Source organism: Hyperolius riggenbachi, chromosome 4 (genome assembly GCF_040937935.1).
Source record: "Hyperolius riggenbachi isolate aHypRig1 chromosome 4, aHypRig1.pri, whole genome shotgun sequence".
NCBI classification, from domain to species: Eukaryota; Metazoa; Chordata; class Amphibia; order Anura; family Hyperoliidae; genus Hyperolius; species Hyperolius riggenbachi.
Window position 1 is genome coordinate 463,327,171 of NC_090649.1, and position 13,138 is coordinate 463,340,308.

A 13,138-nucleotide genomic window follows, 5' to 3' on the forward strand; every position below is an offset into this window, starting at 1 on the left:
CAAAGATCAAATTACAGTTGTGATTAGTCACAGGGGGAATTAGACAGACTAAACCCTCAAAATACATACAGGGTGCATTTCTCTGCGTTTTCCTTCTGTCCTGTGCAAGAGTTTGAGGTTCACTTTAAAAGGAGACAAATATGGCAGCCTCCATATCCCTCTCAAAGAATAACACTCAGCAGGCAATGCTAGTGCTATGAACTATGGCTGATGTCAGATTCTTCTTCTGCTGCTCCTTGATTGACAATGGGAAGAGTAAATTCCCAGCAAATAATTATCACTTACCAACCTAAACCGGAAACAGTCAAAGGCCTGGAACCCACTACAAATCACAAATTGCTATCACAATTGCAAGCGTTTTTAATGAGCTTTTTGTAAGCGATTTCATGTAACGATTTAAAAAAGTGTAAGCTTTTTGCCAGTGATTATGTAGCAATCGCCAATTTAAATTCTGATTGGTTCTTTCAATTAATTTAAAAAATTTTTTTTACAGTGTGCAGTAATTTTAAAACACTAGCAAATCGCTCTGTGTAGGTTTTGATGATAGCGTTCACGGTATATACTTTACATTGAAATGCTAATGCTCCAAAAATGCTGCATGTCCTGCGTTTGCGATTTTGCTAATCGCAATCTCTCCAGTGGAATTTGGCCCATCTGTTAACACTAGCTGAGCGTTTAGGGAAATCGCTAGCGTTTTGAATCGCTCCCAAAACGCTCACAAAAAAAAATCGCTCTAGTGGTTTCCAGCCCAAACTGATATTTTTTCAGCAACTGCTAGAGGAAAAGTAAAAGCAACATCAGACCAAGAAGGGCACCCCAGATAAATTGAGGCAAAGTTTAATAGCATTCTGATAAACCTCCCTGGCGGTATGATTATTTCAGGGTCTAAAAACAGTGTAATTTTTCACACGCTTTTACACCCTAAAATCAAGAAAACAAAAAATTACACCACAAAGAGATCTGCTGCAGCCCCTGTACTTACTAACCTCCTCTGGATCCTGCAATGCAATTCTCCCTCCATCCTCCGAGTGGCGTTGTAACCCTATATAGTGTTCTCCCCAGGCTCGTTTAGCCTTGTGCTCCACCTGGCTAATTTTGGTGAGCAACTGGCTGTCATCATCTTGCCTCCTTGTCGTCCTATGCTGCAAGTCGAGTTGCTCCCACCCTGCATTCCCCAGTCGCGTCCCACGCGGCTACTTTTTCATGCCACCCGCCTGGAAAAAATATCTGGGGAGAACACCGTCTGTTGTCATGGTGACAAATGACGATCTCACCCGAAGGAACCAGAACCTCTCAGGACCGGAAGGAGAATGGCGGCCTGCGTATGGATTCTGGGGGAGTTGAGTTGAAACGCCGTAGCATCTGAGTGAAGTGAAAATTTTGAGTATTAACCCTTCCAGTAACTTGGAAACCAATAATAGGTTTTAACCATTACTTTTATGCTGTGTTTAATGCTTTAGACCATACACGAAATTTGAGTTTCATCACAATGTAACATACAAAATAATAAAAAAAAGAAAAACCTTACAATGGCTCTTGGTAGATTTGTTTGAGTATGTGGCTCAGCCGTTTGGGCAGGCGGAGAGAGGGAATTCTGGTAAACCACCTAGCTGTCTGCCATGAAGTGCGGAAGAGAAATGTAAATCTGATCTGGCAGTGACGGTAAAATCTGTGTCATACGTGGGGAATAAGGACAGGATTTTGTTCTGGTCGCTGAGGATTACTGCGCTCTACACGTTTGTTTTCCCTGCAGCCTGTCGTCCCCACATATCGGGAAATGGGCACTGCCTGTCCCCGCTGTGACATCCCGAGAGATTAGTGTCTTTCTTTGGCTGAAACATTTTGTCCAAGGACAACAAAAGGAGTGTCTGGACTTGTACAAACCTTTAGAGGAGCCGTCCAGGAGCTCAATGCCTTCTGGTATGATGATGGCCAGTGCTGTCCCACAAAGCAGTCCGGCTCCCAACACACTGATAAACTGCAGCTTTTGCTAAAACAACAGAGAAAACACACACAGTAAGAAGATCTTATCACCACGCACGTGACTGAACATTGATTTTAATGTTTTTCAGCTCCCACACAGACAAATCTTGACCTTTTGAACTTGTGATCTGTTTCCTGCACTCAGAGGTGTTTGTTAAAGAGAAACTCTGACCAAGAATTGAACTTGATGCCAAACAGTAGCTGATACCCCCTTTTACATGAGAAATCTATTCCTTTTCACAAAAAGACCATCAGGGGGCGCTGTATGACTGATATTGTGGTGAAACCCCTCCCACAAAGAAATTCTGAGTAGTACTCTTGGCAGTTTCCTGTCTGTGAACCCTGTTGCATTGTGGGAAATAGCTGTTTACAGCTGTTTCCAACTGCCAAAAAAGCCTGCAGCAGCTACATCACCTGCCAACAGTAAAAATGTCACCATGTGATAAATGTCAGAATGTAACAAGTCCTTTCTCATGTTTAGGAAGACAAATAACAGAAGTAGATGACTTATCTTCAAAGTGAGATTTAAAACCCTTAAATACAAAATACAGGTAGTCCTCGACTTACGAAAGCCCAACATACGAACGACCCGACGATACCACAGGCATGGATTCTGTGTTTCCATGGGAACAAGTCAAAACATTTTTTTCCAAATTGGACTTGTAGTTTTTGAGAAAATAGATTTTTAAAAAATTCAAAAAAAAAAAAAAAAAAGGCTTGTAAACTTGTATAAATCAGGTACAGAGGATGGAGTTGACACAGAGGGGGACACTGGAGGCATAGAGGGGCACAGATGAGGTACAGGGGGCAGAGATGGCACAGTGTTCCAACTTAAGAACAGATTCAGGTTAAAAACGAGCCTACAGCCCCTATCTCGTTCGTTAACTGGGGACTACCTTCTAATGTGGTGTAGTGTTCAATAAAGTCCTAATAAACAGAAGTACATCAGAGGCCCAATTATCCTATCAGCCTAGTTTTTATTTCAGGCTTGAAGGAACAACCAGTGTCAGATTTATTGTCCCATCATATACACGTCCAATACATGTCCGACCTGCAAGGGCCGACGATATATATACAGGATCTTCTCAAAAAATTAGCATATTGTGATAAAGTTCATTATTTTCTGTAATGCACTGATAAACATTAGACTTTCATTTATTTTAGATTCATTACACACAACTGAAGTAGTTTAAGCCTTTTTATTTTTTTAATATTGATGATTTTGGCATACAGCTCATGAAAACCCAAAATTCCTATCTCAAAAAATTAGCATATTTCATCCGACCAATAAAATAAAAGTGTTTTTGAAACAAAAAAGGTCAACCTTTAAATAATTATGTTCAGTTATGCACTCAATACTTGGTCGGGAATCCTTTTGCAGAAATGACTGCTTCAGTGCAGCGTGGCAAGGAGGCAATCAGCCTGTGGCACTGCTCAGGTGTTATGGAGGCCCAGGATGCTTCGATAGCGGCCTTAAGCTCATTCAGAGTGTTGGGTCTTGCGTCTCTCAACTTTCTCTTCACAATATCCCACAGATTCTCTATGGGGTTCAGGTCAGGAGAGTTGGCAGGCCAATTGAGCACAGTAATACCATGGTCAGTAAGCCATTTACCAGTGGTTTTGGAACTGTGAGCAGGTGCCAGGTCGTGCTGAAAAATGAAATCTTCATCTCCATAAACCTTTTCAGCAGATGGAAGCATGAAGTGCTCCAAAATCTCCTGATAGCTAGCTGCATTGACCCTGCCCTTGATAAAACACAGTGGACCAACACCAGCCGCTGACATGGCACCCCAGACCATCACTGACTGTGGGTACTTGACACTGGACTTCAGGCATTTTGGCAATTCCCTCTCCACAGTCTTCCTCCAGACTCTGGCACCTTGATTTCCGAATGACATGTAAAAGTTGCTTTCATCCGAAAAAAGTACTTTGGACCACTGAGCAACAGTCCAGTGCTGCTTCTCTGTAGCCCAGGTCAGGCGCCTCTGCCGCTGTTTCTGGTTCAAAAGGGGGTTCATGCTTCCATCTGCTGAAAAGCTTTATGGAGATGAAGATTTTATTTTTCAGCACGACCTGGCACCTGCTCACAGTGCCAAAACCAATGGTAAATGGTTTACTGACTATGGTATTATTGTGCTCAATTGGCCTGCCAACTCTCCTGACCTGAACCCCATAGAGAATCTGTGGGATATTGTGAAGAGAAAGTTGAGAGACGCAAGACCCAACACTCTGGATGAGCTTAAGGCCGCTATCGAAGCATCCTGGGCCTCCATAACACCTGAGCAGTGCCACAGGCTGATTGCCTCCATGCCACGCTGCACTGAAGCAGTCATTTCTGCAAAAGGATTTCCGACCAAGTATTGAGTGCATAACTGAACATAATTATTTAAAGGTTGACCTTTTTTGTTTCAAAAACACTTTTCTTTTATTGGTCGGATGAAATATGCTAATTTTTTGAGATAGGAATTTTGGGTTTTCATGAGCTGTATGCCAAAATCATCAATATTAAAACAATAAAAAGGCTTGAACTACTTCAGTTGTGTGTAATGAATCTAAAATATATGGAAAGTCTAATGTTTATCAGTGCATTACAGAAAATAATGAACTTTATCACAATATGCTATTTTTTTTTTAGAAGATCCTGTATGTCTCTCTGCTTTCTGCCTTGACAAAGGGGACCTTGAGTGGCCCCGAAACGATCGTCGGCCCTTGCAGGTCGGACATGTATTGCACATGTATGTGATGGGACAATATATCTGACACTGGTTGTTCCTTCAAGCCTGTGTGCGGACTCCTTCTTCATAGTATTCTGTTGAACAGCCTGGGAGCTTAGCACCAGAATTTACACACACACTGGAGTGCGGTTCTTTTCTACTGTAGATTTCATTTCAGGTTGAAACATATCCACAAAGTACAAAGCGAAAAGCAAGCGACAAAGACGCAACGTCAAAGCCTTTTACCAGCCCCATCCACATTGCTGAATATTTATGACCCGGCGATCATGTATAAGAGGTCGTTCTATACTCTCTCGCGGTGAACAGAATCGCCATTCTCAGCTCATCGCTTTGATGCACTTCAGAGAGGTAATAATATGGGCACTTTCTATAATGTATTTATACAATCCAGCCTCACAGCGTCCAGCAATTACAATAATAATCTCAAAGCTGAATTGTTGCAGCAGCAATTCAGACGCTCGGGGGAGCGCATGCAATCTAAGATTTCCCAGGCCCTGTGTGTGGATATTATCCAAGAATATATGGATCTCACTCGCACAGGTTACATAGCTAACATCAGAAACAGACTGCAGCACTTTACAGAGTACATAGTCATGTCACTGATTGTCCTCAGAGGAGCTCACAATCTAATCCCTGCCATAACCATAGTCCAATGTCCCACCATATTATTAATATGTACCGTATATTCCGACGTATAAGATGACTGGGCAGTGGCATAGCTAAGGAGCTCTGGGCCCCGATGCAAGTTTTACAATGGGGCCCCCCAAGCACTCTATACATAACAATTGCTACTGCACACCAAAACCTGCCAATGGCAACTACAGTGTCAGAGGTGCAAGAAGGGGATGGGGAACAGCTTGTTAATGATTACCACTATTTAAAGTATCTATAGAAGTGATTATTATGAGCACAGGACCAATAAAGAGTTAATTCTGCAGTTGAGGGAGGGACCCTCTGGCCCAAGGGTCCCGATGCGGTCGCAACCTCTGCACCCCCTATTGCTACGCCCCTGTGAATAGGCGTATGAGACGACCCACCCAACTTTTTCAGTTAAAATATAGAGTTTAGGATATACTTGCCATATAAGACTACCACTTTTCCAACGCACACCAAATAAAAATTAAAAAAACATCATATACTGGTGCTGTACTGTATGTGGTACCCAGTAAATAACAGTATACGGGCGACTGACTGGTTGGGTTGGTCAACTCTCTCTCCCTCTCCCTAAGCGGATTGGTGAGCTCTCCTCGTCTACCTGTTTATCAGGGTGGTATGGAAGAATAGATCGAGCTGTGCCCATAAAACTCGCCTCTTTCATCTTTCTGGCCCGCCCTTGTATCCTATTTACCTCCTCTGCCTCTCAGATCTCGCATATGTGCGCCTGCGCCGCTTCACTACAGTCCTCAGCAAGGAGATCTGAGAGGCGGTAACAGGACAGGGCGTATCACCCAGCATCAATGACACCCGGCGTATATAAGACGACCCCTGACTTTTCAGAAGATTTTCAAGGATTTAAAAGTAGTCCTTAGGTCCGTACACACGCCTGATCAAAGGCAACGACGGGTCCGTCGTCACCTCCTGCTGGGCGTGTTTTAAGCAGACAGTACAGCGTGTGTACAGTCTGTCGGTGGACTGATAAGGCTGTTTCTGAGCGATCCGCCGGGCGCCGGGCTTATAATTCAATCCCTGCCATAGTTATAGTCTGATGTCCTACCATATTATTACTATGAATTTATATAGCACTGGCATCTTCTGCAGCACTTTACAGAATACATAGTTAATAGCACTGGCTGTCCTCAGAGGAGCTCACAATCTAATCCAACTATAGTTCTAGTCTAATGTGCTACCATATTATTACTACGGATATGTACTTATATAGCACTGACATCTTCTGCAGCACTTACAGAGTACATAGTCATGTCACTGATTGTCCTCAGAGAAGCTCACAATCTAATCCTACCATAATCATATGTCCATTTTAGTCTAAGGTCAAATTTTTGTTGGAAAGTCTATTATCTTATCGTATGTTTTTGAGAGAAAACTGGAGTCCCTGGAGGAAACCCACACAGACACAGGGAGAACATACAAACTCTGAGCAGATCATGTCCTGGCCCAGATTTGAACCAGGAACCCATCATTTCAAAACTCAAATGCAATCCACTAGGCCACCATGCTGCCCTATATCAATGTGAGGTCTTCAAAAATGATGTGGGCTTGATTTCTGCAAATATAAGCTATATGACTTATGTGGATGTTGGTAGTGGAGGAGGGGCAGATGTGCACAATAAAACATTGGAAATCTCTCGACCGTTTAATTTGCATAACATTCCACAGAATTAGACCAGTATCGCTCTCCTTCTGTCCTGTCGTAAATCCAGTACCCTATTAAAAATATTTTTTTCTATTGTGTCCTGAAATGCTTAAGAACAATTTTCTGAAAGCATGCCCTTTCCCTTCCTTGTCTATTAACAACACTACTCCCTTAAAACCACCACAATTCATTTTGTGTAAAATGTGATGGTGATCTTTATGGGAGTGTCATTTCCTGTATTCACTCTATGACACTCTCTGTTCTAAGCAAGCTGCTTTTTCTAATGGCTGTGTATATAGCATGTTTTTCCCAATAAACCGATAATAATTTTCTTCCATAAGGAGTTCTAACCTGTTAAACCGGATCCCAATGTGCGTGTACAGAACACTCTGCTCTAACCTTTTTTTTGTGGCCTGGGTCACAGTACATTAGAATTAAGGCTGAACGGTTTCGCGGATTTAAATCAAAACCCGCGGTAAGTGTCAAGCGTACGAGATATATCGGCGCGGGAGAATTGGGCGCAGGACACAGCCGGTATATGGCTGATCCTGCTACCGTGCAAGTTCCCAGCCGTATTAAATATTATCCCCCCTCCAGGCCGCCATGGATGATGGGGAATGAAATAATTCAGCTTCCAGCAATTGCTGGTGGCCAAATTATTATGTTTTAAAAGTAACTTCAGCTCTTCTGACGGCGCCAAAGTTACTCCTTGTGCGCTGCTATAGCCGTAATTCCTATTACAGCCTATGGTGGCACCGGCTGCACCCAAGTCTCCTGCGCTGGATTCAGCGTGTTCGCCTGTCAAGACTATCTGGGCTGCTCCGTACGGCTCCGCCCACCATCGTGCCAGCATACGTGAAGAGGATCGTCACTGGCTGAAGCTGCGCTGCTCTATACTTATACGGCTCCGTCTACCGCTGCAGCCGTCATACAAAGTAGAGCCAGCCAGCGATTGGTAGAAGCTGTGCTGCTTGCAGAGAGAGAGAGAGAGAGAGAGAGAGAGAGAGAGAGAGAGAGAGAGAGAGGGGGGGCACAGAGAGACGCAGTGCGGGCACGGAGAGGGCACAAAGAGACTCAGAGCGGGCACAGAGGAGGCACGGAAGGGGCACATAGAAATGCAGAGCGAGCACAGAGGAGACAGCGGGCACAGAGGAGGCATGGATGGGGCACATAGAAACGCAAAGCGAGCACAGAGGAGACAGAGAACGGGCACAGAGAGACGCAGAGCGGGCACAGAGGAGACATGGAGAGGGCACAGAGGGGGCACACAGAAATGAAGAGCAACCACAGAGGAGACAGTGGGCACAGAGGAGGCATGGAGAGGGCACAGATGAGACAGTGGGCACAGAGGAGGCATGGAGAGGGCACAGAGGAGACAGTGGGCACAGAGGAGGCATGGAGAGGGCACAGAGGAGACAGTGGGCACAGAGGAGGCATGGAGAGGGCACAGAGGAGACAGTGGGCACAGAGTAGGCATGGAGAGGGCACAAAGAGACTCAGAGCGGGCACAAAGAGGCACAGAGGGGGCACAAAGCTTGATTTGACAAAAATCATGAATCGAAATCGCGATTTCGGACAGAAATCGCTCGATTCAATCTTCTCCTAAAATCGTTCAGCCCCAATTAGATTCCCTTTATAGTAAACTTCAAGGGACCAGGAAAAGTAGTTTACTATATCAGAATTGGTCATTCATTGTATATTTATAAAGACACATTTTTCATATCCAGAGGTTTACTATATCAGAGTTTACTATAACGAGATTCTACTGTATTGGATATTTGATTTTCACCTCTCAGTGTTCTCAATATCAAAAACCAAAATCTCTTTTCTTTTCATCACCTGTGTGATAAATCCACCATATAAATACGGTAAGCCAAACTCAACAAGAGTATACATTTTTAAAAACAAAATAAAGTTTCTGCACTTGGAAGGTTGTCTGTAGACCATTTTTAAATATCGCATGTACGTGATTATAGCATTCTGTGCTAATTTACATTTAACAGGTTCCCAACTTTTTTGAAAATGGGGTGGTACAATGTTATTAAAAAATGACCTCTCTGATTCAGTCTGCAACCAGCGGTAATTCTCTAGAAGTGCTGATTTAGTCTTCCTTACATCCACAGTATTGCCCAGCCGAGCGTGTATCCGGGTCAGAGTTACACTCTGTTGTAACATTTTCCTGTTCGGTCATGCAGATCGGTGTACTCACAGAGCAGGGAATTTATGTAAACAGGACTTTCCTGGCGCCTTTTATTCTTATGCTCAGGTTATAGGCTCAAATTACTCTAACCTGTAAAGAGCAGCCATGTCAGTGTGATGTAAAATCTGGATCATTCAGCTCAAACACAAAGAGAAATAATGACCTTTTGAACTTTTCCGCATTATCCTGTTATCAGGAGTGTTTGTTCAGCTAAATAAGTGTTTTGGCTTTTAACATTTTTTTTTCGGGAGAGCAAACATTAAGAACTATGTTTAGTAGCACACTGGTGCAGCGGAAAGCACTCTCACCTTGTACTGCTTGGTCCCAGGTTCGAATCCCAGTCACGGCACTATCTGCATACAGTTTGTATGTTCTTGTCGTGTCTGTGTGTGTTTCCTCCGGGCACGCCTGCTTCCTCCCACATCCCAAAAAACATGCGAATAAGTTAATTGGCTTCCCCCTAAACTGGCCCTAGACTACAATGGGCATATGACTAGGATTAGATTGTGACCTCCTCTGAGGACAGTCAGTGACAGGACTATGTACTCGTAAAGTCCTGCAGAAGATGTCAATGTTATATAAATCTATACTAATAATATAGTAGGACATTAGACTATAACTATGGTAGAGATTAGTCAGTGATCTCATCTATACACAGTCAGTGACATGACTGTGTACTCTGTAAAGTGCTGCAGAAGATGTCAGTGCTATATAAATTCTAAATAATAATAATCCCTGCAATGAAAAAATTAAGACAAGACACAGACAAGCTCCAAGGACAGGTACTATATTTACCCATATGTATGCTTTAAAGCGGTATTGTCACCATAAAAATCTAATTTCAACAGCAACTGGTCTGAGTGTATTAAGTGATAAAGATGCTAATCCTGCATTCAAAACTTTTTCTGCTGTTATGATTTGGAGTTATCACATACTTAAGGAACACTGGCCCTTTAGTAGTCGTGCCAAAGAATTGCATGCTGGGGGTTCTTTTTATCTATAATTTATTCCTCCTCTTCCCTTTATTTCCCTCCAAGCTTCTTATCTGAAACCTGATCCCCTACTCAATTGTGTTTACAAGCAAGGCTAAGGCGACTCAGCGACTGGAGGAGACAAGAAAAAAAGTAAAGGGCAGAAATGACATCACGAGTTAGCCTTAACTGTGGGCAAAATACATGGCCCCCACCAGGAACAGAATTCTCGTAATTTACTATATAATATTTACTGAAATCAAAACGTGGACAGTATAATACATGTATATGTAAGAAGATCAAGTATTCATCTACTTATATGTGTTTTTTTTCCCTGGCATAGTATGGCTGATCCTACTGCTTTAAGGCCTCTTTCCCAGTGGGACGTTGCGCTTGATGCAACATTAAAGTCGCACATCATGCCCCTAACGCAGCGCATGTAGGTTATGAAATTGGACATTATTTTGCACTGCGTTGTGTCTCTTGGTGCGCTGTTTTAGTTGCATACTGATGGAACGAAAACGGCGCATGTGTTACATTTTAAAAAATACAATTACTGAGCATGTGCAACACACATAACGCAGCAGATTTATTGCTAAACGCACAGCATGCAGCACTGTCTAAATATTGCTACACGTTACACACAACGCAACGTGTGCACTGTGAATGTCGCACAGACTTTGTATTGCTGTGCGTTAGTCTGCATTATAATTTTTTATAACGTGCGACTTTAACGTCCCACCGTGAAAGAGGCCTAACTCGGTGGAAGGAGGATTTAAAAAAATAACTACTTTTATAGTTCTTCAGGTTAAAGCGGACTTGAACACAGAACTTCCTCTCTGCTCTAAAAAGATACTCAACAGCATAATAAACATTAAAGAAAAACATTTCTTTGTTACAGCTTACATAGCTCCTGCAATAAATCTGCAGTGTGTCTACTTCCTGCTTTCATGGAAGCAGACATCTTGTTAGCCTCCTGTGTTTACCAATTATCAGCTCTGCTGTGGCAGAGGACATTCCTGAGCTGAGACAGTTGAGAGATCAAATTTACAGTGGTGATTAGACACAGATGAGGGGGAATTAGACAGGCTAAACTCTCTAAATGCATACAGGGTGCATTTCTATATATTTTCCTTCTGTCCTGTGCAAGAGTTCAGCTCCACTTTAAGTGCCAGACACCCGGCCACCCTTGTAGTCTAGTGTAATTATGCAGGCTGATGATGTCACTTCATTACTCCTCCCCCAGGCTGATGATGTCATTAGTACTGGTCCCACCTCAAACTCCTGGAAAGGCACACTGCTGCACTGCTCAGTTTATGGAATTAGGGCAGCAGGGAAGAGATTTCTCCCCAAGTAATGAAAGTTTGTGATTAAACTGGGTTTGATCTATACTGTAGCATCATTTTTAATTTGCAAATCTTGAGTTCCCCTTTAATAACGGATGTATTGAATGAACAGACACAAGAAGCAGATAGAGAGAATACAGTCAGCTCAGTCTCCCCATAGCCCTGAGCACAGATATCACACAGTCTCATGACTCCAGCAAGGGCAATGATTCAGCAGGTTCCTCCTGCTCTGAGACTGCAGCACGTACACCTGTCCGACAAGTGCCATTTATCACACCGCGCGGCTCTCACTACCGCCAGCACCGAGTGTCCGCACACAGCAGGAGAACACTGCCTGCACAGGAAGACCTCCACCAATTACATCAAATACAATGAACCACACACATCATTTAAAGTGGACCTGCACAGGACAGAAGGAAAACGTAAATAAATGCACCCTGTATGTATTTAGAGAGTTTAGCCTGTAGAATTCGCCCTCATCTGTGACTAATCACAAGCTGTAATTTGATCTCGCAGCTGTGTCAGCTGACTGCAATGGCAAAAAGGCTAATGTGAAAGCACAACATGTTAACAACATGTCTGCTTCCATGAAAGCAGGAAGTAGATACACCGTAGATTTATTGTAGGTGTTGTATAAGCTGTACCAGAAAAATATTTTTCTTGAAATGTTATTATGCTGTTGCATATCTTTTAGAGCAGAGAGGAAGTTCGGAGTTCTGGTCCACTTTAAAACCAAACCTGAACTATTCATGACTTGTCATGATTGTGTCACTTTTTCACATTCACATTGCACTTTCCCCTGATGAAGACCTTATATCTCAGGGGTGAAACATGTTGGGTCTGACATACCTATTTGCCCAGCACTGTCCCATGTTGGTAGGTTTGGTCCTGTGGCAACCCACTCCTCTTTCAAATTCTGAAATTGACGTCTTAAATGCTACAGCTGATGCCCGGAATGCTTTTCTTCTTCATGGAAGTGGTCCCGTTTGTGCTTCGAGTGAGGCCGTACTGCACATGAGTAAGTATGGTCTGCACCTGCGCAGTAACATGAAGCCGCTCATACATGGAGGCTTGAACCATGCACAACTGGCTACTTGCTACTGCGCAGGTGTGGACCGTATCTGTGAAAGCACTGTACACAAATGAGTGCCTGTCAAATATGCTTAGAGGGACCCTGCAATGGAACAGTGCGCCCCATGCAATCCTTTGTGTGTGCGTGAGTGTGGCTGTACTGCACCTGCGTGAGTCTTGGCGATACCTGCGCAGTAGCACAAAGCATTATTAGTAACAAGTATCATACAGACATGCTGCTTTACTCCCGGCCAGGGGGGCATGCTCTGCTCCATGGACAGGGAGATACACAAGTGTCACCCTAATGGGAGAACTTTCTTTGACATTACCCCACCACAAAATACATCAGGTACAGCACCACAAAATACATCATGGGCAAACCTGCTGGCAGATCTGTGAGGCACTCCGTGACATCAGACGTCACCGCTATAAACGTTACATCTTCAGCTGAAATTATCAAAACCAAAAGTGTGCACATGGCTCTGAGATAATTTTCTTTTACACAGGACAGGAGGGGGCAG

The 13,138-nt window shown here is 43.4% G+C and overlaps 1 protein-coding gene across 1 annotated transcript in view; it reads right to left on the minus strand.

The window, feature by feature from the left end:
* LOC137504427 (zinc transporter ZIP9-like) overlaps window positions 1-13,138 on the minus strand; it is a 60,234-nt gene that overhangs the window by 24,087 nt on the left and 23,009 nt on the right. The window contains exon 2 of the mRNA XM_068232838.1: window positions 1,885-1,990. Within this exon, the coding sequence (XP_068088939.1) occupies window positions 1,885-1,990 (106 nt within the window). The remainder of the gene's footprint in view (window positions 1-1,884; window positions 1,991-13,138) is intronic.